Below are 24,596 nucleotides of genomic sequence, written 5' to 3'. Positions count from 1 at the left end.
GGTCGGCTCTGCCGCACATACACAGTGAGGTTAATTCCCTGGCTCCCTCGCTGTCTTCTGGCAGTATTGAGAATGCTCCCTCTCTGATTGACAGCGCCCTGCTCGAATGAAGGATCACGTGTAAACCACATTCGCAGCAGGGCACGGGTAGGGTGCAGAGGGCGGGAGGCGAGCCGTCAGGTTTGACATTTTTGCCTCCCAGTAGCCGGATCATTTGACTTTGCCAGTTTCGTGTGACATCACCCAAAGTCACTGTGAATGGGGAAGCCGTGGAGGGAGGGGGATGGGGGAAAGGAACGGCTGCTAAAACACCCCCTTCCCACAAGAGTAATGAGGGCACCTTTTCCACGAATCGGCTAACACAATTGGAACTAATAACAGAGACCCCTCCCGCGAAAGAGAGGGAAAACTAACCGGAGAAAGTGTAAAGAAAAAATAAAGTATCGAATACCCGGCCAGAGGCCCCACATCTTGTTAAAATAAATCTAGCAGAGAGAATTTCTAAAAAAAAAACTGCGAGATTTGTGGCTGAAACAGAATTAAACTCGGGTCCGTTCTGTTCGTTTTCAGTGTTGGAGCGGAGAACAGGAAGGAAAGGGGAGATTCCAGCGCTGTTAGAACACTTCTCCTATGGACGAAAGCAGCGCTCTCTCTCCCAAAGCGACTGCGTTTAGAATTGCCTCTCTGATTTCAGCGGCCGAACAACCAGGAAACGAAGAGATTCTGCAAAGTACTGCCCTCGGCAAGCACGCCCAGCTCAATCTAACTTGCAGTAGGATGCATTTCAGCACCGTAACAAAAGATATGGAAGGTAACCGATTGCAAAATTCTTCTATTTGTTAAAAATGTCTACGCGGGCACAGGAAAGCCGGGTTCACGAGAACCCGAGTCGTGCACGTCTCCGGCTACGATTGCGTAACTTACAGGGCGAGCTCGCCTTCCGCACTAGGAGCTCCAGTAAGAGCCGCGTTCGAATCCCGTGTCATCCATCAGTTAAAGTTATTTTTTTCTCTCGTGTCATTTAAAATTTAATCTTAAATTGTAGATATGCGCCCTCCCCCGTCAGGGATACAAGTAAAACAGGTTCCTTTTAAACCACCGGTCGGTTTCGGTTTGCCTGAATGGTAAAACAATATATTTTATGTACTAAACTAGTTTGTGATCGTCTGAAGAGGTTTCCAATGCAAGCTGGGTCTTCATTGTTTAACTCTTTTGCGTGTGTGTGTGTGTGTGTGTGTGTGTGTGATGTGAGAGAAGTCCATTATCACCCCCCCCCCCCCACCGTCCGACCACCAACCCCACCCCCACTTTAAGTCATGGGTGTCAGAGCGAGCATTAAAAAAAAGCAGCGCGCCGCTTTGTCAACCAGACCACGTCCCCGGAGCGAGGAAATTCTCATTACCTGAGCAGGGAAGGGAGAGGGGACGGTGGTGGAAAGGGAACCGGTTCCATGTCGAAGGAGACACACACCGCTTAAGATAAGAACTCCCAGGAATTGCAGCTTAGCGCGCAATGCGATAGCACGGAGCCAAACAGCCCTTCGCACCGCAGGAGAGACAGGGAGGGAAGCGAGGAGCTGGGAGAAAGAACTGATCTATTTATTTAAAGCGCCTCGGAAAAGCGAGGGATAATTTGGGGAAATGATATCGGCTATCTCCAGCCCTTGGCTAACTCAACTCTCCCACTTTTGTGATGTCGCAGCTTTCACGGCCAACAGCATTAGCAGCCTCAGCTCGTCGGGCGGGTATCACCTCTCGCCTTCACCCGGCGACCCCGGCGCCTACAGCCACGAAGCGCACTACGAGTCGTGTCCGGGAGCACAGCACGGAGGCTACGGCGGTTTCGGGAGCAGCAGCTCGGCAGCGTCCTCCGAGGCAGACACCGGCCCTCCTTCCAACTGCGGCTCGGTCGCCGTGCCGGGCAAAGCGCCGGTCAAAAAGAACCCGAAGGTGGTCAACATCACCGTACAACTGGAGATGAAAGCCCTGTGGGATGAATTTAACCAGCTCGGGACCGAAATGATAGTAACCAAAGCGGGAAGGTAAGAAGCCGGGAAACTTATTAAACTAGCAGCCGCCATATTTTACATTGTGTGCGGTTCGTTCTACATTTCCGAATGCAAACCTTTCTCTTCCAAATGTAACTTGCGGGAAAATCTCCCCCCCCCCCCCCACACACACACATACTCTGTCCCTCTCTCTCTCTCTTTGCGTGAGGCGCAATTTTAGCCCGTGGAAGTATCGCCCCGGTGTCTGCAAACATTTCGGCTGGATACAGTTCACTGGTGATCCCGGCCAGTTTAAAGTCCGGCGCGTTAATTTAAGGTTTTAAAACAGGATCATTAACGGATCCTTTTCCGTTAAACTCGTTTGCTAGCCTCCATTCGGTTATCAATACTTATTTAAGTCCGTGACGGCATTAAATTAACTCTGAAGTTTTAATTAGGCACGGGCCTTGCTTTGCGCGTTAAGGGAAGCATCAGCGAGAGAGAGAGAGAGAGAGAGAGAGAGAGAGAGAGAGAGAGAGAGAGAGAGAGAGAGAGAGAGAGAGAGAGAGAGAGAGAGAGAGGGTTAGATGGGACGGAAAATGCAATGTGCACACGGTTAAACGATGAGATTTTTTTCATAACGTTGCTGACACGCACCCCTTAAAACTGCATGCTGATTAGTAACTTCACGTATGAAAACCGGTGCGAGGGGGATATCCTGGTGACTGATTACCACGCGGTGAACTCTGATCACCGTCGGTTTAAAAAGCAGTTTTCTGTTACTTAGATGCCAAACTGTGTTTTCTTTTTAATTTTCTTTTCTCCTTCTCTTTAACTCTTCTCTGTTCAAGAGAGGATGTCACGCGAGCGACATCTTCCACCTGGGAGATTCCGAAGTCAGATAATATCAGGGCTTTGCGCTGTTCCGCGCCTGACCTGTGGCTCCCATTGTTGGAGCGCTCCGCAGGCACCGGGGCAAATACACCATCTGAGCTAAAGGTCTGAATTCAGACTCCAACATTCCTCGTCTACCGCGAACCTGCGGTGAGTCAGGCAAAGGACAGCAGGGTGAAAATAGCATTACTCTGGTGTTCGCATTAAAAATACCTGCAGTTCTGTAAGAGTTTATAAATTACTAACAAACTGAATATTTTGCTGGTGCCTGATTATAATCTGTTGATTTTAAAACTTGCCGATGTTTTAGCTTCAATGATCTGTTAAATATTAACCGCGTGCACAAGACCGTGAAACAGAAGGTTGTAAGTTGAAGTCTAATTAAGAGTCTAATTAATTTTAAGACGGAAGGAACCGGTGAACAGGACACCAGAAAATTAAATTTAATAACACAATTACTGTAGGTTGTCCTGGGGAGGGGGGGGGATCGTGCCACTTTATCGATATAGTTTAAGATCCCAACTACAATGTGGGTAATATATGTATAAAATAGTATAATATAATAACTATATACTACAAAATAGTATACAATAAATACACTATCATAAATAACTTTGACTTGAAGTAACTTGATAAACAATAGTCCCTGAATCTAAACCTATTTGAGCGGCATTGCACCACAGATATTTAAACTAAACACGGTCGGTCATTTTTAAGAGTTTTTTAAGAGCGTCATAAGTGAAGCGGCGCACGGCCTTGAACGATCTGACGCAGGCAAAACACATTATTTTCACGCGAGCCCACTGAGAGGAGTTTCCTGCACTCCTGCCTTGTACATTTGGTCGGTAGAAAATGGCGTTATCGACGAGGTGGGGAGCTGTAAAGATTAATACTGAATTGATATTACATCAACAGTACAGCAGCCTAACTCCGTTCTTTGCCGGCGCGCTCCTTTCACTTTAGCTCCTTGCACGTTTCTGGTAAACGTGCATGGTGGTATTACACCAGTTTGTTCTGCCTTTGTATTTAGAAACCCTTGCTATAAACAGCAATCACTATACAGCAAGGAGTGAGCAGAAACATATAGCTAGGTAATGCAGAGGCCGGCTGTCCGATACACGGTAGCTTATGTACTTTCAGCCTGACACATTATCAGCCCTATTCGATTGAGTTTTTAATGAATCATAATGTTACACACTCAAAGTTACCGTTGTTTTTTAAAAATCTTTAATTGACCAGTTGCCTCTCAGACCCTTTTTCAGACAGCTCTACGCGAGATCCTCGCAGACAGAATAGAGAATGGCATGTGGGAGTGTGTGAGCTTGTTTTGGGACGATTCGGCCACTGACCGTGCTCAGGACAGGCAATGAGCTGTTAACATTCCTCTTTCTGGTTATGGTTCAGGCTACTTCCAATTAAAAAAAAGATAATTTCAGAATAAAGTTCTTTACTGTTTGTGGGGCGAATCCTTGAATTTTTAAAATCTCCCAGTAAGGGTTGGGGAGTAAGGTAACCAATTGCCTTCCTGGTGTGTAACTGATTATCTCTTTGCTGCCAGCCGCTTTGAAAAGCCTGGTAAAATAAACCCGAAAGTGAGACTGAAACGTGGTTTTAGACATTAAGGTTGGGTTCAGCGAGATCGTAATCAGATAGACACGCACACATTTCGTGTGTGTGTGTCGGCTTAATATCATTTCGATTTACATTTGTATAAATGTGTACGCGTGTTTGCACGCATGTGGATGTGTGTGCCATTGCGACCGCACGTACCAATAAATTACCCATGTATCATATGATTTCAAAATGCGATAATGTGGAAGTTACAGAGCTTTTCGCCTGGTTCTTAAAACGATGAACCCGGTGTCAAGTTATCTTTCGCTGTGGCGCGTCTGCTTCAAGTTTCGTTTGACAAGAGCTATGTAACAAACTAGAGAATGAATCTCAATGTTGTATATAATATACGTAATTTGATAATAAATGTACTTTGAACTTTGAGAGAACAAACTATTCAATCCCAAGTATTTCTGGTTGAATCCAAGAACGGGTACAATTTCAAACCAACACAAAAAATGCTGGAGGTACTCAGCAGGTCAGGCAGAACCTATGGAAAAGGGTAAAGTGTCGACGTCTCGGCCCGAAACGTAGATGCTGCCTGACCTGCTGAGTTCCTCCAGCTTTTCGTGCGTGTTGCTTTGAATTCCCAGTATCTGCAGATATTTTCGTGTTTACAATTTCAAACAAATCGATTCATAAAAAATGTTAATTTTAAATAATCCGAGTTCCCATCATACTTTTAGAAATTGTAAAAAAAAGAATAGTCATTGTGAGCCTCATTTTAAAATCCCGCACAAAAGCCTTTGTCCTTCTGAGTGGTTGGGTGAACGTAGGTCTAAGTCGGCCTGTGATGAAACCAGAAAAGGTAACAGTTCGTCTCGTGGTGTGTGTGTGTGTGTGGGGGGGGGGGGTGTTAGAAGAAATAGAGAGAGGGTGGAGGGTGGAGAGAGGGAGAGAGAGAGAGAGAGAGAGAGAGAGAGAGAGAGAGAGAGAGAGAGAGAGAGAGGGGGGGGGGGGGTTTTCATTTTCTAACCAAACCAAAGGTAATAATGAACGTATCTGAATATCTTGTTCCAGGGAAAGGCTCAAACGGGAGGTGTGTAAACTGTAAACTCGACGAGATTAGTGAGGCCTGTTTGGATATAAATACTAGGGCATTTTTAGACTGCAATGGAGGACCACGGAGAAAGGAGATCAAATCAAGTTGGGATCTTGTGTCTGCGGTAAAAACAGTGCTGTTGTCGATCGCAGTTTCCTAAACGACTCAGCAAGATTGGAGCGGCGCGTATTGCTCTCAATTAGATTCCAGTCCAAAAAGAAACTCGAGTGAACGGCTTTAAACCATCACCAGGCCCCACAAAGTTCGGGAGAGGACGCTGTCCGCTCCGAGTCGCTGGGTGGCAACCACGATGTTTAGCAAGAAACAAGGAAGGGTCATCATAGTGAATGCTGCCGGATAATATAACCTTCGCTAGAAATGGAGACCTTAAAAGGTGTCCTTATATGTAACCCAGGCGTAAAATTAACGCGCGGTATGTTACAACCAAAAAAACAGGCCACCTCTCACGCTATTGCATTCCATTTTCCCTTTAATAGGAACACGCTTCATTCCCTGGCATGTGTGCATTTCGTTTACTGTACTTCAATAGAGGAGAATTATATTATTATAATAAATAAATAAATAAATAGATAGATAGATAGATAGATAGATAGATAGATAGATAGATAGATAGATAGATAGATAAATAGCAAATTTAGCTGTGAAATAGAACGTCAGACCTTGCTCTGCAGCTTAAGGTTTTACTTTGTGAAGCGTGACTGCAGTTTGAAATCTCCCCTCGTTTCACTCCATAAAAAACCACTGACCAGGTAAAAATGTTCCTCCAAGGCTTTTGAAAGAGTTGAGATCAAGTTATTATAAATTAGTTTTAGCTGATATGGGAAATTAAGAAAATAATTGTGCAGATTTTCGCTGTCTCTCTCCCTCTTTCTCACGTGCACACGCCAACGCATTTAACCATCCCCATGCATTCACGTATTTGCACATAGATCCCCCGCACCTTGCACACGAATGTAAACTTGTAAATTCACACACGCGCGTGTGCTTTTGCGCTCCTAGTCACAACCCCTGCCACTTAGTTAACGCGGTTCTGTTCCTAAGACAGAAAGCCTCGTTGGAATCATATCTTGGTGCGAGAGATGCCAAAGCCTCTGCATAATTCCCACATAACTGGACACAGCAACTTCCATTTGGTCTGGTTACATTTTATTTGCATTTAAACCAGTGATCAAAATAGAAAATCCCTAAATTATTTCTGAACTTACGACGAGAGGGTAACTGACCGAACGTTGAATCGAAACAAAAGGTATTCATTATTCATTTAATATCGTGTTGCGGTATTCAGCATTGCATTCTTCCACTTTTAATTATGTACCTCCCGCGGTTATTTCATCGAACCTCCCGTTTTATTGTAGAATTACTTATCTCCTATACATTAAAATTATAGATAACCACTGTCAAATTTGTGCTAAATCTTCGTAACGGAATTCGAATTAAATCATGTCCGATTTTGCATGAAGTACTTCAAATTTGACCAATCTTCCTCAAAAAATAATCGACAGGACAGCTTTATTCCAATGTTCCTTAACTGTGAAATTTAAACCCGAGAACTATAGGGGGTGCCGATTCGGTTGGCAGTTTTAACCGTCAGCTCAAAACCTGTTTAGCTGACCTTGTTTTAAACTAACATCTTTCTGTCTTCCATTTTCATGTTTGTACTTTATCCCGTTGTAAAACACTTCCAATTACATCGTTTGTACACGAGGAATGGTTCACAAATTGTTATTAATCTGCCGGAGTCTTTGATTGCCACAAGGCTTTTATTTTTTCTTAGAAAGGCGCTGTGTTTTTTTTTTATATATCGTGCTGTGTTTTGACTTAACGTTAGAGAAGTCTTCAATCTCATACTGAGTCGCTCTTGTCGGTCAGATTCCTGCCAGAGGAGCGGAGTGTTGGGGCAGAGCGTTCTGTACTTCCTTGGGGTATTGTTCCGTGAACGTGACCGTGAATGTACATCGCCCGAAGTGCAGAAGTCCTGTAGCTCATGGAGTAATTACGGGCGCTGCGTACTACACAGAGTCACAGAGGGCGACGGCAAAGAAATAGGCTGAGCTTCTAGAACGATGTACCTACTTATTTATTTATTTAAATGTCTATTTATTTATTTGTTTGTTTGTGTGTTTGTTTATTTATTGCGATACAGTGCGAAAGAGGCCCTTCCGTTTCTTCCAGCCGCGCCTCCCTGCAATCCCCCGATTTAATCCTAGTCTAATCCCAGGGCAATTTGCAATGCTCAATTAATTTACCAAAAAGAATGTTGCGGAAGGACACCGGATCACCCGGAGACCGTGGGGGGGGGGGGGGGGGGGAACGTATAAAACTCCTTAAAGGAGGCGACGGGAATTGAACCCGGGTCGCTCGTACTGCAAAGCCCTTGCGCTGACCACTGCGCTGTGCACTACCGTACCGACACAGTCAGTATCTGCAGGGAAGTCGGCAGAAAAGGGTAAATGAAGGTGGAATTGCCCCGGATGTCGGCAAGTTGAGCCGGTTCTCGCTGCGTTAGGGCTTCGTTAAATTACTTGCTGCCGGGATTTAACCGACTCGCTCTTTATCCCCGCTCACAGGAGAATGTTCCCGACTTTTCAAGTGAAGCTTTTCGGGATGGATCCCATGGCTGACTATATGCTACTCATGGACTTTGTACCGGTCGACGATAAAAGATACCGGCAAGTAAAATCAAACTTTATCGACGTTAATTTAAGGGAGAGATAATATCGCGATATGCTTTTAGTAAAGGCGGTGAAGCGGTTGGACATTTTCGCGGGGGTAACAACAGCTTGAGAAAATATTAGGGCGATCCGGTACAATGCATACCGCCAACGCACCTTATATGTTCTATATACGGTACACGCTCTAAATCAGGGGTTCCTAGCCATGAACCCCTACAATTAACCGAGAGGTCAGTGGGCCCCAAGCTGGGAACCCCTGCTCTAAGTTGATGCACCGACTCCAATTTCACTCTCCCTCCGCCACCTCCTAACCCCATTGTGCATCCTGATCAAGAGATTCGGTCCGAAAACTGTTTATTCCCTTCCGTAGTTGCTGCCTGACCTGCTGAGTTCCTCCAGCATTTTTTGTGTGTTGCCTCGTAGTGAGATGTATTTTTAACAGTCAGACGGCAGATTACTTTGTTACCGCTTCTAGAGACGCTCAACCCGTATAGACATATGAGTTCTAAGACAGAGGTTAGGGACTATAGCTTGTGATATTGCCAATGAACTTTGGTCTTTTATCTTACTTATCTAAGATTATTCATTCATACAAGTATCTTGTTCTGCTTAGTTGATATGAGTAATGTGACTAGAGTGGAGCACTTCTCACTATCAATTCCCCCCGAAGAGATATTTTATAGCAGTTGTTTATCTTGCTTGATCTATCTTGTAACCAAACCCAAATCCGCTAGTTCCCATTTACTGAGGTAATTCCGCCAAAATAACGGATACTGAAGACTGAACCGGGAAACAGATTGACGTTGAATTTGCGTGGATAATCAATGTGCGTCATAGATAGCGCCCTTTTTACCTGTTTATTCACACTAAGGGGCGGAACGCGAACGCCATTATTAGCACAACGCTTTACAGTACGGTGAGCCGGGTTCAATTCCCGCCGCTGCCTGGAAGGAGTTCGCACTTTCTCCCGGTGACCGCGTGGGTTTCCTCCGGGTGCTCCGGTTGGTAGATTAGTAGGTTAATTGTACCGTGATTAGGCTGCTAGGCGGCACAGCTCGAAAGGCCGGAAGGGCCCGCCCCACGATACCTCACGCAGGACCAAAATCTGTTTGAAATGGTATTGAGCATCATAAAGGAAATGTTGAACAGAGCGCCAGTGTGATTTATTGGTTTATTCATATATCGTGAGGTCCTACGCAAAATAATCAACAGACCGCTGTTAAAATAAAGTTTTGCACTACACTCCATCCACCACCGATCTTCAATAACGTGTTTGAAAAGCGCCCTTGGCCTAACCGGAACTTGTCCCCCTGGGCTATTTTAGAGTCTGAAGCAATATAAAGTTGTGGTGTGTGTGTGTGTGTGTGTGTGTGTGTGTGTGTGTGTGTGTGTGTGTGTGTGTGTGTGTGTGTGTGTGTGTGTGTGTGTGTGAGTGAGTGTGTGTTTGTGTGTGTGTGTGTGTGAGTGTGAGTGTGTGTGTGTGTGTGTGTGTGTGTGTGTGTGTGTGAGTGTGTGTGTGTGTGTGTGAGAGTGTGTGTGTGTGTGTGTATGTGTGTGTGTGTGTGTGTGTGAGTGTGTGTGAGTGTGTGTGTGTGTGAGAGAGTGTGTGTGTGTGTGTGTGTGAGTGTGTGTGTGTGTGTGTGAGTGTGTGTGTGTGTGAGAGTGTGTGCGAGTGTGTGTGTGTGTGTGTATGTGTGTGTGTGAGTGTGTGTGTGTGTGTGAGAGTGTGTGTGAGTGTGTGTGTGAGTGTGTGTGTGTATGTGTGTGTGTGTGTGTGTGTGAGTGTGTGTGTGTGTGTGAGAGTGTGTGTGAGTGTGTGTGTGTGTGAGTGTGTGTGTGTGTGAGAGTGTGTGTGAGTGTGTGTGTGTGTGTGTGTGTGTGTGTGTGAGTGTGAGTGTGTGTGTGTGTGTGTGTGTGTGTGTGTGTGTGTGTGTGTGTGTGTGTGTGTGTGTGTGTGTGTGTGTGTGTGCATTGCCCAAACCTCTCCTCCAATCTTCGGGTATTGTATAAGAAAAAGATTTTTCCGGTTTCTTGGGCCAGACAATTCCAAAGATGCACAAGAAATGTATTCCCTCCCCAGACCCAAATCACCAATTCATCCGTTCCATATCCCCGTCTACATGCTCGGCTGTAGTGCATCTTGTTTCCGAATAGGAATGCAGGTGCGGAGATCTTCCCCCGCCCCCACCACCTTTAATAAATCTCCACTGATTTTACCTTAACTAAACACTTCTAATGAGGAAGACGTCGCTCTTGCTCACAACGATACCAACGCACCCAGAAATATCCATTACTTCTGCCAACTCTCTCGCGTAATTCTCTCAAGTCCTACCCTGGGCCCAAAACGTCGACTTGGAGCTGGTTGCAAAGGTGCAGGTGCCTCGAACACACACACACACACACACACACACACACACACACACACACACACACACACACACACACACACCACACACACACACACACACACACACACACACACACACACATATATACACACACACCACACACACACACACACACACACACACACACACACACATACACACGCACACACACACTCACTCACTCACTCACACACGGTCACACTCACTCAAACATACACACACACACACACTCACACACACACACAATCACACACACTCACTCACACATACACACACACATACACACACACACACTCACTCACTCACTCACACAGACAGACACTCACTCACACACACACAATCATACACACTCACTCACTCACACACACACAATCACACACACTCACTCACACATACACACACACACACACACTCACTCACTCACTCACACAGACAGACACTCACTCACACACACACAATCACACACACTCACTCACTCACACACAGACACTCACTCACACACACACAATCACACACACACACACACACACACACACACACACAGTCACACTCACTCACACACACACACACACACACGCACGCACACTCACACACACACACAGACTCAGGTAGGCACACTTACACAGACAAATGCAGAATCACAGAGAGTCACATACACATACACTTACGCAAGTGAAAGCTCACTAATACACACAGATAGAGACAGGCACACACAAACGCATACAAAACGCTGATAGCCAGCCAGTCATTATATATACGATAGAAACAGTAAAAGATGAAACAGTCAGACGGCCGGGCAGCATCTGTGGGGGGAGGATACAGAATTAAGCTTTCATATCAATGGAGCTTTTTTTATGGACCTTTACACTTTCACATCAATCGGAAACGTTTTAATTCCGTAAGTGGGGCATACGATTTAAGGCATCTCAAGCTACGTTGTCTTTGCTCCCTTTCCGGGCGAAGCAGGAGTGAACACTGCGATGTTCGCTGCATGCTCTACGTCAGCCGTCGAAGCACGAAGTTTATCTATTTTGCGTTCAGTAAGTAACACGCCGACACCTCGCTGTTTACTTGCTGTGGGGATTTATTCATCCTTGTTCTCCCCAGGTATGCTTTTCACAGTTCCTCCTGGCTGGTAGCCGGGAAAGCAGATCCGGCGACCCCCGGTCGAGTGCATTACCACCCCGATTCCCCAGCCAAGGGCGCTCAATGGATGAAACAAATTGTCTCTTTTGACAAGCTAAAACTAACCAATAATTTATTGGATGACAACGGGCATGTAAGTAGGTTGAAGATTTACGTTCGGTTTCCATTATTGTTACTTTGCGCTGACGCAGATTTAAGATCATAAGACTAGGCTTTTTTCCACTGAGGTCGGGTGAAACTGGAACTAGAGGTCATGGGTTAAGGGTGAAAGGCAAATTGTTTAATGGGAACGGGGGGGGGGGTCTTACTCAGAGGGTGGTGAGAGTGTGGGACGAGCTACCAGTGCAAGTGTTGGATTGCAGCTCGATTTCAACATTGGAGAGGGAGGGGTGTGGAGGGCTGTAGTCCGGATGCAAGTCGATGGGGATACGTAAATTAATAGTTCTAGAGTGTTCCAGGACTCTATGACGTTATAAGACATAGGAGCAGAATCAGGCCATTCAGCCCATTGAGTCTACACCGCCATTCCACCATGGTTTATTTATTTTCCTTCTCAACACCATTCTTCCGACTTCTCCCTCTAACCTTTGACACCTGGCTAATCAAGACCCTGTTCTGTTCTGTTCTGTTCTGTTCTGAAGGGACGGCATTACATTCTGAGACTGTACCCTCCGGTCCTGGACTCTCCCGTTATAGGAAACACGGCCACCCTAACATCAACTCCTGACTAACATGAAGCCCCTTCCCTTGTCTACCGAGCACCCGACCAGCCTCTATTAACAGATCCGTTAAATTAAGGCATTCCCGCAATAGGACGAGTGGCCTTTTTCTGAGCTGGAAGGACTTCATATAACCTATTTCGTGTTTCTTCATACGCAGATTATCCTAAACTCGATGCACAGATACCAGCCGCGGTTTCACGTCGTTTACGTTGACCCGAGGAAGGACAGCGAGAAATATGCCGAGGAGAACTTTAAAACGTTTCTGTTTGAGGAGACCAGATTTACGGCGGTCACGGCGTATCAGAACCACCGGGTATGTGTATTTAACGGGTGTTGTCATTCAGTATGTGGGTCATCACCAGTCCCCGTACCGCCGGTCTGCGGGATTTGCAAGACAACGCTCTTCAAAGCTGCCAGTGATCTAGACCAATCTGGAAACTATCAGCAATTTATTTCTCTTTAAACCCGGATTTGGACACAACCTATCGCACGTCAGTTGCGAACTAAAAAGTAACACGCGTTCTCTTGTTAGTAACAATGTCGCCAGTTATTTCGGAAATTCTGGACATTTAAAAATACCTGAGCAGTTTTGAAATATTCTTGGTGGAAGATATTCCCATTGCATTGTTTTACTAATATTTAGAAAGTCGTAAACGCGACAGATTCTGCAGCTGCTGGAAATGCAGAGCAGCACGATTTGTTGCTTTCTGCGGCGTTGCAGTCTGAGGTTCTTGTTGGAGTTTGCGCAGCTTATTTTCGCGGTGCTGGGGGCGGGGGGTTTGATGACCGTGTCGCCCTTCTTTCTTGTTGCCGTTTAACGCAATCGGTTATTTTTTTGTGCGGTGGGGGGAGGTTGTTGATGTTCTTGTCGTTTTGCGCAGTTTGTGGGGGGTTTTGCGCGGATGGGGGAGTTGATGGTCTTCTTTGAACGACTCCGTGGTTTTCCTGATTTCGTGACTATCTGGAGAAGGCGTGTCTCCGAGTTGTATACTGCATACGTACTTTGATAATAAATGAATCTTCAACCATTTGAACGAAGTACTGAAGGAGTTGAGAAGGTCGGGGAGCATCTCTAGCAGGGGTTCCTAACCTGGGGTCCGTGAACTTGGATGGGAAAATATTACATCTAATTTTCACTAACCTCGAACTGAAATTTGGTATTTCCTTCAATCATTTACAGGAGGAAGTCTGCTCATGCTGGAAATCCAGGGCAACACACACTCAAAGTGCCGGAGGAACTCAGCAGGTCAGGTAGCTTCTTCGGTAAAGCTCGGGTGTTTACTCCTCTCCATAGAAGCTGTCTGACCTACCGAGTTCCTCCAGCACTTTGTGCGTGTTCCTTCAATTATTTGGTTTTTTAAAAATGTTTTTATACCTGCACTCAATATAATCGGTTTATTTTGTAATCCTGTGTATCTTATTTTATATATTTAAAAATATTATTCTGAGAGGGTACGTAGATTCACCAGACTGATAAAGGGGTCTATGGCATAAAAGACTTCCAGAAACCCTGATCTATAGAAATGAATAGCCAGTCGACTTTTTGAGCTGAGACCCTTCATCAGGACTGAGTTCCTGCCGCATATTGCATGCGTTACTCAAACAAGTAGGATGCATGCGTGCCAGCGTCTTATTAACGCCAGTGATCTTGTGACAATGGGCCTCTTGCAGTGTACTGAGTGGAGTCATTCGCAAAATTCTTAAAGATAAAAAGCTCATCTGCAAACTACTAGAGAGGCAAATTAAATTGATGGCCCCGCTTTAAATCTATGGCTTCGGCAGAAGGCGTGTCGAAGCAGCGATAGGGAAAAAGTTAGAGAATAGAATTCATGTGTTGGTAGTTCAGTGCATATAAAATTGAAGTATGTGGACGTGTCGACACTGTCATGCCTTCGGATCTTCGCGCTAAATCATACTGTCATCTGTTGTATATCTCTCCCTGGCATGCGTGAACCCTGATTACAGGGAGCTCCGACCGCCAAGCAGTTTTTTTAAAAAGGCGGCTTTAAACTGGCAGCTCCCGCTTGCTGTTTGAGAGGTAAAGTCTGTTTTGGAGGGTATCAGGGGAGCGGCGTACCCTTCATTCCACGACATCTGCTCGATTCATTCACAACGGGGCAGCCTGGAACCTGAGAGCTTAGGGATTTCAGATCTAAATCCGTGCAGCTACCTCAAGGACTCGCGACCTGCAATTATGACTATAGAAAACTTCCTAAAACCCACTGGGATGCAATTATCTGTGTAAATCCAAGGCTCCGGTACTTTTTTAAAACCAAAACAAGTATCCCAGCGAGAAGTGTCAATCAAAGGTGGCGCGGCTCGGTTACAAATGGGCCGCGTTCCACTTTTAATGGCAACCCTTCAAAGTCTGAACAAAAATATGAAGAGATCTCTCAATGCCGGCCATGGCTTTAAATCTGTTTCAGTTGTGGGTTTCTTTTTCTAATGTAATACCGATGTGTGACACTCCTGGCATGGTCCTGATGTCCGAGAGCAGCTGTTCTGAGTCTGTCTGCCATATCCTCTGCCTTCCATCCGTTGACCTTTCCGTCTGCAACTGTCAATAACGGATTAAAGTTTTCTTTACAACCATTCCGGACATTTACAGGGAGCATATTTTAGCAATGAATTAACAACAATAGAACATTTCGCGCCGGATCATTTCTGTACAAGAGAACGGCGCGCGATGCGATTATTACACTATTTCTTCTACAGTCGCTTTTAGACGCCTCTCTAGCCAGTTCTTGGGGTGCACAAGTAACAAGGCGACAACTGAGCCGATTAGAACTGACCCAAAGTTAGCAACCTTTGTTTTATAGACTGTGACAAACTCACATATATCAGCAGGATTTACAACGTGCTGCTCCCAGTTTAAATAATAAAGTAGTTGTTGATTTGCTGTTTGTTTGAACACGCTGAAAAACAATCAAGTCACTTATTGCAAAGAACATTCATTAATTAAATGTCACTAAAGTGTTTTTATTCTTATTTATTTATTGAGATTCAGCGCTGAACACTTCGCCCGCCCAACAAATCCCCAACTTAATCCTATCCTAATAAAGGGACAATTTACAATGATCAATTAACCTACCAACCTTTGGACTGTGGGAGGAAACCCACGCGGTTACGAAGAGAACGTACAAGCTTCTTATAGGCAGCGGTGGGAATTGAACCCGGCTCACTGGTACTGTAAAGCGTTGTGCTAACCACTACGCTACCGTGTGATGGGAATTGAACCCGGGTTACTGGTACTGTAAAGCGTTGTGCTAACCACTACACTACCGTGCGATGGGAATTGAACCCGGCTCACTGGTACTGTAAAGTGTTGTGTTAACCACTACACTACCGTGTGATGGGAATTGAACCCGGGTCACTGGTACTGTAAAGTGTTGTGCTAACCACTACACTACCGTGTGATGGGAATTGAACCCGGGTTACTGGTACTGTAAAGTGTTGTGCTAACCACTACGCTACCGTGTGATGGGAATTGAACCCGGGTTACTGGTACTGTAAAACGTTGTGCTAACCACTACGCTACCGTGTGATGGGAATTGAACCCGGCTCACTGGTACTGTAAAGTGTTGTGTTAACCACTACACTACCGTGTGATGGGAATTGAACCCGGGTTACTGGTACTGTAAAGCGTTGTGCTAACCACTACACTACCATGTGATGGGAATTGAACCCGGCTCACTGGTACTGTAAAGCGTTGTGCTAACCACTACGCTACCGTGCCACCCCATTCTGGGTTCTTCCCCCTTCCTTTCCAGTCCGGATTAAGGAAACGTCGACTGTTTATTAAATTTCTATAGACGCTTCCTAACCTGCTGAGTTTCTCCAGCATTTTGTGTGTTGCAAAATATTTTAATGTTTTATTCATAAAATATTAAGATGAGCGCGTTTATTTATGCCGGGAAATGACAGATGTCAACGAATCTGTTGTAAAAAAAAAATCACTCCCTACTTGTACATAGTTCTTTCCTTTTGCTTGTTTTTTCTTTCCACTCTTTTCTATAAGTGTATACCTCAGATAAATACTTTGTGGAGATTTGTGATATATATGATCATATGATATGTACAATGTCTGAAATACATCTTATGAAAATGTTTGTTTGATGATGAATTTCAATTAAAAAATAAATTACAAAAAGAATTGCATGGAATATTAAGTTGCGCTCTCAAATCAAGGTCTGATTGACGTGAAGTATTTGATCTTAATTCTCACAGATAACACAGCTAAAAATCGCAAGCAATCCATTTGCAAAAGGATTTAGAGACTGTGACCCTGAAGACTGGTGAGTGAAAGAAGCCAAAGGCGAAATTAGAATTATTTATTTAGAGATATAACACGGAAACAGGCCCTTTCGGGCCAAAGAGTCGGCGCTCCAATTTCGCCATGTGACTAATTAACCTACTGCGCCGTACCCTTTTGGGAAAATCACGTGTTCACCGGGAGAACTTGCCAACTACTTACAGACAGCGGCGGGAGTTGAACCCGTGTTGCTGCCGCTGTTAAACATCACGCTTCCCGCTATGCTACCGTGCCCGCCAAATTAGGTTGAAAACATGATTAGATTTATTCGCGGTTTCACAATTTAAAGAGACTTTTCTTTCCTTATGCATGCTCAATATTTTTTAAGACTCAAAATTCACTGGTTTGATCTAAGTGTTCTCAAATGAACAGTTTTGTACCATATTGTAGGCCGAGGAATCACAGACCGGGCTCTTTGCAATTAATCAGCGCTTTCACCAGAAATCGGAACCCGGTACCCTCACCACAGCAGAACGGCAGTGAAAAAGGTATGTGAACCTCACCCTCATCTCTCGGTCTCAGAGGCGCAGCCACCAAGAGCTATGGCTTTTGCAAACAAACCGCTAAGACACGCTTTTCATGTACATCGTCAGTGTTACACAGACTAGCACAACATTCCCTGGAAACATCGACACATCGAGCAGTGGTTTGACCGAGCTTTCAAGAGAAGCTAGTGAGTTAGGTAGAAATATTTTTCACTGCGTGTAGAGTCCAAATCTGAGTGACAGGGTCCATATGACAGAGACTAGGATTTCAGGAACGAATGTGAGAAACATTATTGCAGTCTGAGTTTTGATAGAGATATGGAACTCCCTTCGAACCGCAATTAAATTTTGATTAAATGGTTTTGTATGCTGTCCATTACATCCGTTGGTCGACCATTGATGTTGCGTCCTAGCTGTCTAGTTACACAAGCCAGGGCAGTACGGTTTGGCCAGCGAACTGTTGCCCGTGTAGCAAGCCCCTCACCCCTCACCCCTTCTCTCCACGCCATTGCTGAATCCAAAGGGACGGTGGAGACTGATACAGCTCGGCACCAGCGGCGTCGCAGGAGTTGCCAGTCTGCGTCGAATTCGACGTAGGACTGCCTTAGGATTTTTCCGTCGGGATTTATTAGCGAAGCCTTCCCCGGGAGAGGCTACAGCCGCAAGGCAGCGGAGGTTTGAGATCTGAGTTGTTCCTTCTCCATGAGCTGCCAACCGCGGCTGACGAGCCCCGTCTGCCCGAGGCGCCAGTGCTGATCCATCGCATCAGTACAAGGGGAAACGGCAGAAGGATACTGGCGCAGAGAGAGTGCAGTACAGACAATAAGGTGCAAGAAGGTAGATTGTGTGGTTTCCTCCATCTTGTCGGACTGGAGGCGTATTTAATAGTTTTATGACGGTGGGATAGAAGCTGTCCTTCAGTCTGATGGTATCAGCTTTTGTGTCTTCTGCAAGACTATTGAACTACGGCTGATTAATTCTTGTTCACTCACCGTGTTGAAAGATATGGAAGAAAGGCGGATACCTGGAATTAGGGTGCAGAGTAGCAATGATCTCACCAAATGGTGGAATATTCTCCAAGAGTTGGATAATTTCCTCTCTCAGTGACGGTCTTTTAAAGAATTCGGTAACGTCCCTCGGGTGTGTGTGTGTGTGTGTGTGTGTGGGGGGGGGGGTGTCTTCTGGCCTTCGATGTTTCTATGGTTCCACCGGGTTTCTTTGTTTCATGGATGTCTGTGAAGAGGGCGAATTTCAGGTTGCATACTGTGTACATACACTGATATTAAATGTACTTCAAAATATCACACACGGTCCCGCAGAGCCATATAATTCCGTTCCGAAGTGCAGTCGGGCGCATAAACCTGCGACCAGTTTGGACATAGTAAAGAAGATGAATTACACTTAATGTAATTGATATAATGTTTTATCTGATGTCTGACGGCCGTGACTCTGGAAAACCGCTCTGGAATGTTGGGATCTTTTACATTTGGTTAAATGTGAAATTTCCCTTTGAACGCAGAAGAAACGCCTCCCACTCCTACCCCTTCTCCAAACTAGTTCGCGTATATTCAGAGAATCTATCTGGAATATAGAGCGGATAACCTTGGGATCTTTGTTTCCAAAGTGCTTGATGTTAAAAAATGAACATTTGTATTTGAATTTTAGAGAGGCAGGGTTCATAAGACGATAAAACCATCAGATATAGGGGCGGAATTAAGCCACTGTACCTATCGACCCTGCTGCGCCATTTCATCAAGGCTGATCCATTTTTCCTCTCAGTCCCAATTTTCTGCCTTCTCTGGTAACCCTTCACGGGCTGACTAATCAAGAATCTATCAACCTCTGCCTTTGCCTCCACAGTCACGCGTGGCAACGAATTCCGCAGCTTCACTGCCCTCTGGCTGAAGAACTTCCTCCTCATCTCCAGTCTGAATGGACGCCCCTCTGTTCCGAGGCTGCTTCGTCTGGTCTTCGACTCTCCCACCATAGGGAACGTCCTTTCCACATCCACTTTATCAGCGTTCGATAAGTTTCAATGAGATCACCCCCCCCCCAACAATTCTTCTAATTCCAGTGAGTACAGACCCAGAGCCATCAACCGGTCTTCCTATAACAAGGCTTTCACTCCCGAAATCATTTTCGTCAACCCCCTGCAATGCCAGCACATCTTTCCTTAGTTAAAGGGAAACTGAGGCTTCTGTACCTTCTTCCTGACGGCAGCTGCGAGAAGAGAACATGGGCGTCCATGCTGATCAATTCTTTATATCACTCCGTTGTGAGAGTGCAAGGTAAACAGAAACACCATGCAGGATATAACATTAAGACAACAATAAGACAACGCAGAATGAAGTGTTACAGTTAGAAAGGCAGAACGTCTATGGGATTTTGTGCGTGCGAACTGGCCCCCTCATTTCGCAACAGCAGTGAAATTACCCCCAAAATGTACCATCGGCTGGCATGTACTGAGGTCATACAATAGTGTTCAGTTAAAAACAATAAATTGCTTATTTTCCCCTAAATTAATTAGATAGAACAGCTGAAGCATATTGCAAACACTGGAAATATGAATTTCATCGGGGCCATAATATAACTGTTCACCACGTGTTTGTATTTTCGCGTTCAAGCCATTTGTAAACTTTATTTCGGATCGAATGTAACAAAGGAGATCTTTGTCAAGGTCCAACGTTCCCAAAAGGCGAGGGAATACCGCTCTCCCTGTAACCCGTAGACTGGAGAGATCCCGAGTTCATCCCGCAGAGCTGGAACCGTAGAACCATCCTCCACCCTACCCCCTCAAACTTCGACCTATCATGCATGTCTTACGTCTTATGAGAAAGTGTGCTCCCTTTTATACTGATTCCTGCCGGCAACCTTAACTCTGAATGCTCACTCGGCTGTGCGGGAGGCTTAAAACAGTACGTTTATACTCGCATGTTACCAGTCGGTGCCCAGTAGGAGGCATGAGTCATGCACCGCCACCCGTTCCATTTTTACAGAATTTATTCCCATTTAATGATTGCATTTCCGGGAATTTTAAGGGACGATGGAGAAATTATTCCAAGCAGAACAGGAAGAGGTTTTATACAATTATATAGAACGCTACATTGAAGCTGGTTATTCAGCCCATCAACCTATGCCAGAATTTATTTTCCACTTGATCAATTTTACCTGTTGATTAATTTTTCCCTCAGTCGCCACTTTAAACGTAGCCAGCAGTACGATGATTCAGCCCCTGAGCAAAATTGTTTCTTGGTGAATGCCTTGCTTGGGGTACTAGTAATGGAAGGTTGATTAGGTTAGGACTTTATTCCCTGAAAAGTAGGAGAATGAGGGAGATGCTTCGGGACAGCAGGGCCTGTGCAAAATTTGTCGGGGTCGGATTTTGCCGGTATTTGGAGAAGCGATCAGAAGCTTAATGGTGGGCGGAGGGGCGAATTTGCCGGGTGCTGCGGGACTGCATCCCTATGTAAGGGTTGGCTGGGTTGGATTTTGCCGGTATTTGGAGTAGGGGTCGGAGGCTTGGGAGTGGGGGCGAATTTGCCGGGTGCTGCAGGACAGCCCCCCGATCGAGTTCTTCACGATCCCGATTCCCGAGTCAAAGGAGCTCAATGGATGAAATAAGTAGTCCGTTTTAACAAGCTAAATCGAACCAACAAATTATTGGTCGACAACGGCCTGTAAGTAGGCTGAAGATTAATGTTCGGTTTCCATTATTGTTTCTTCGGGGTGGCGTAGATTTAAAATCATAAGACCAAGCTTTTTCCACTGAGGTTGGGTGAGACTGGAACCAGAGGTCATGGGTTAAGGGTGAAAGGTGAAATGTTTGGGGGGAACGTTAGGGGAAACTTTTTCACTCAGAGGGTGGTGAGAGTGTGGAACGAGATGCTAACGAAAGTGGTAAATGTGGGGTCGACGTCAGCATTTAAGAGAAAATTGGATGGGTACGTGAATGGGACAGGTATGCAGGGCTTTGGTCTGAGTGCGGGTCGATGAGAATAATAGTTCGCCAAGGATTAGATGGACTCTATAACTCTTGTAATTAATCCTCATGATCCAGTGGAGACTTAGCATGGCGGGTTATAAACTTGCTAGAAATATATAAAAAAACGAGTGGCGTAGAAAGAGAACCGATATCTTTTTTCTCTTGGGGTCGAAATATCTAATATCAGAGGGAATGCATTTAAATTCAAAGGACATGTTTTGCGCAAGTATTTTCCACCGGGAATGGTAGGTGCCTGGAATTAACGAGCAGGGTGGATTGTGGAGGAAGATACAACAGAGGAGATTCAGAGGTTGTTAGATTGGCGTAAAAGTGTGCAGAGAATGGGGGGATATGGACCACGTCCGGGCACATGGGCAGTATGGTAGCTTAGAGATTAGCGACGGTTTACAGCACCAACAACCCGGGTTCAATTCCCGCCACTGCCTGTAAGGAGTTAGTATATTCTCCCCGTTACTGCGTGGGTTTTCTCCGCGTGCTCTTGTTTCCGCTCACAGCCCAAAGACTTATTTGGTTAATTGATCGCTGTAAATTGTCCCGTGATTAGGCTTGCATCCAATGGAGGAACTGCTGGGTGACGCAGTTTGAAGGGACGGAAGGGCCTATTTCACGCCGTTCCTCAACCAATCAATAAATGACTTAGATTAACTTAGTGCTGCTGCCGTAATCGGCTCGATATAGGTTAAAGAAAGAACAACAAATCATGTTCTTATTTGATTTTTAATTATTTATACGATCTGTCTTCTTTTGCATCATAGTTGTTTGTCAGTCTTTGCTTACGTAAATTTTTTTCATGAATTCTATTTTCATGTAAATACCCGCCAGAAAATGAAACTCAAGGTAGTATATAGTGGCAGGCACGTACTTTGATAATACATTTAACTTGACCTGTATTTACATCCTATCCTTATTCTAAAGCTGTATGTTCTTATCTTTGGTATATCGTATCGGTAGATGTGGACGCCAGAGGTGACTATGATCGGGACCCTAACCGGACAGCCATGCACGCGGAACATCCACACCAACAGCAGATCATGTCCAGGGTGCTGAGTCCGGCTCTCCCCGGTGGACTCCATACGCTCAGCCGGCCAAGCCCACCTCACGAACTGCGACTGGATCCCCACACACAAGCAGCGGACACCCTCCATCATACCTACAAGTACCGTTCCTACCATGACACCTACATCGGCGCCAAACCCAGGCCGAGTCCCTACCCGCTGCCTGGGATAGCGAGTCATAGTTATCATCACATGAACCCAGCTGCGAATATGTACCCAGGGAGCGCAGCGCCCGCTAACTATGACTATGGACACAGATAAACAACGGGAATTTCAGCGATGTACTTACAGCTTTTTAAAAGGAACTGCTAATACTGCAAATTGAAGAAGATGCACAAAAGTGGGGTGATATCTGTCTTATTTAATTGAGCTGTTTGCAGTTCAGGAAAATTCCACGTTGGTGCAAATGGAATTGAAAAACTTTTTAACTGTCAAGTTGATTGATAGCCCGCTAACTAATCACAGAGGAGCTTGGAGGAGGACCTTAATTGTGATTGGATTGTAACTGGGCGGGTCTAAGGCAACGATATTGGAGTATGATTGGTTGGGATTTTTCTTTTGACTGTTTGATACAGTGGCTCACCAATCACGTATGCGACGTAGTACATTGACTGATCCGATCATCCAATTGGAAGATGGTGCGGTATAGTTCTGGTATCGCATTGGTTCCCAGGGGGTGTACTCCCACGTGGCTGGATGACAAACATGGGCATGTTGTTTCAGCGAACCGACTGCACTGAGAACTGTGGAGAAAATGCGTAAACAGGCAACTGGGGTTAATTTTATTTTATTATTTTTGTGAACGGCAAAGGCGTCGAGTTGCACTTTCAGCTTTGAGAGAAGCCATAGTTTATTTAGAATGGAGACTATTTCACGATGGCACGGATTTAGCCACGTAGTTAAAAATTCAGCAAATTACATTTCATATAAAATCTGTGCGTGTTCAAAAACCGAATCATTACGTCAGTACAATCGCATGAATGTGCGTTAAAATCTGTTGAAAGAGACAAATAAAACGGAGGGTAGTGCATCTTATTCGCAGTCTATGCATTACAGTATTGTGGCGTTAACGTGGCAAAGCGGCTGTAATTCGTAGCCGGAGCCTTCCGCGCAGACATGTCCGAATCTCAGCATAGCATCTAAGTCCATATATATTCTTGAATACATAAAAAAGACTAGTAGTGATTTTTGGGTTACCTTTTCAATGAAAATTCGGTCCACGCGTGTCCACTTGGGGAAGAAAGTGTGTCTTATTTGCTATTCCTGTCCCGAAGCAACATGCTTAACTCTTTAATTGCCCTCTGAAGTGGCCCAGGCAGCTTATTAGTTCGGGGATGTTTTAGGGACGCAGGGGAATCCCTCGGGGGAAACATGTTCAATTCGGATCACATAGATATATTAGCTTCGACATAATATTAGCTGTTCAATTTATTGGGGTTCTAACGTTTTCCTGTCATTCATTCTTTGAGGTTTCTTCTGTTGCGTGGATATCTACGAAGAGTAAGAATTTCAGGTTGTGTACACTATACGTTCTCTGATATTAAATGAACCATTGAAATATAAAGCTACCTGCTGACCCAAACATTTGTAATATTCTAATTTAAAAGTATATATATATATATATTTCTCTAGTTTTGTGTGCAAATGTTATATTTGGGAAAGGATATATTTGCATGTATTTTGTGTTACTCTGAACATTGAGGCAGTTGCGTTGGACAATCAATTCGAACCCGAATTTCAAAGTGCTGATTTTCAATTCCTTTGTATTTTCTGACCATTCTGGTGCATTTCAAAGGATGCCTTAAAATGTTTCCCAAAAGAAACAAAAAGTCGAGAAATACCGGTATTATTCTTAATGCAATCTTGTTATTTGGTAACACAAATACTCGGATATTAGTAATTGAAGATTCAGTGCCAAAGTTTGGTCACGCTGATGTTACCGCGGAATGAAGTTAGTATTTATTATTCCTTGTGACGTGGACGATGGAAATGGATATATTAAAAATACAGGGACTGTGTGAAGGAGGACCTTTAGCTAAACGATGCAACGAACAGGGATAGTGTAGATACGTGTAGATATTTAATCTGTAGATATTGTACATTTAGCTAGCAACCGTTACTTTTTAGTGGTTAATAATGTTTAAATGTGAACGCAGCATTTGTTGTAAAATGGCTTTCATATTTTTAACAAAAATAAGATCGGCGTGTTGTAATTTTCTATATGAACTGGTAAATTTAAAGAAAGATTAAATACTCCCT

At 44.8% G+C, this 24,596-nt stretch overlaps 1 protein-coding gene across 2 annotated transcripts; it reads left to right on the top strand.

Moving 5' to 3' along the window:
- The first annotated feature begins 281 nt into the window (after nucleotides 1-281).
- Nucleotides 282-24,596, top strand: tbx1 (T-box transcription factor 1). Of its 2 annotated transcripts, none has more exons than XM_059943695.1 (8): nucleotides 282-811; nucleotides 1,702-2,041; nucleotides 8,123-8,224; nucleotides 11,722-11,893; nucleotides 12,640-12,795; nucleotides 16,710-16,777; nucleotides 17,167-17,282; nucleotides 22,234-24,596. In XM_059943695.1, the coding sequence occupies exons 1-8, from the start codon at nucleotides 631-633 to the stop codon at nucleotides 22,596-22,598; spliced, it is 1,500 nt and encodes a 499-aa protein (XP_059799678.1). In that variant the 5' UTR covers nucleotides 282-630; the 3' UTR covers nucleotides 22,599-24,596. The 2 variants fall into 2 exon arrangements, with proteins under 2 accessions (XP_059799678.1, XP_059799679.1); XM_059943696.1 differs by having other exon boundaries at nucleotides 285-811; nucleotides 17,185-17,282.

Source organism: Hypanus sabinus, chromosome 18 (assembly GCF_030144855.1).
Source record: "Hypanus sabinus isolate sHypSab1 chromosome 18, sHypSab1.hap1, whole genome shotgun sequence".
NCBI classification, from domain to species: domain Eukaryota; kingdom Metazoa; phylum Chordata; class Chondrichthyes; order Myliobatiformes; family Dasyatidae; genus Hypanus; species Hypanus sabinus.
Note: the sequence above shows the minus strand (reverse complement) of the source record. Positions and strands in the feature narration are given on the sequence as shown.

Excerpts from the sequence above, each read along its gene's own strand:
- tbx1 (XM_059943695.1), top strand. The coding sequence starts at position 631 with ATGGACGAAAGCAGCGCTCTCTCTCCCAAAGCGACTGCGTTTAGAATT. Across the intron at positions 2,042-8,122 it reads ATAGTAACCAAAGCGGGAAG|GAGAATGTTCCCGACTTTTC; the intron begins GTAAGAAGCCGG and ends CCCCGCTCACAG. Across the intron at positions 12,796-16,709 it reads CGGCGTATCAGAACCACCGG|ATAACACAGCTAAAAATCGC; the intron begins GTATGTGTATTT and ends TAATTCTCACAG.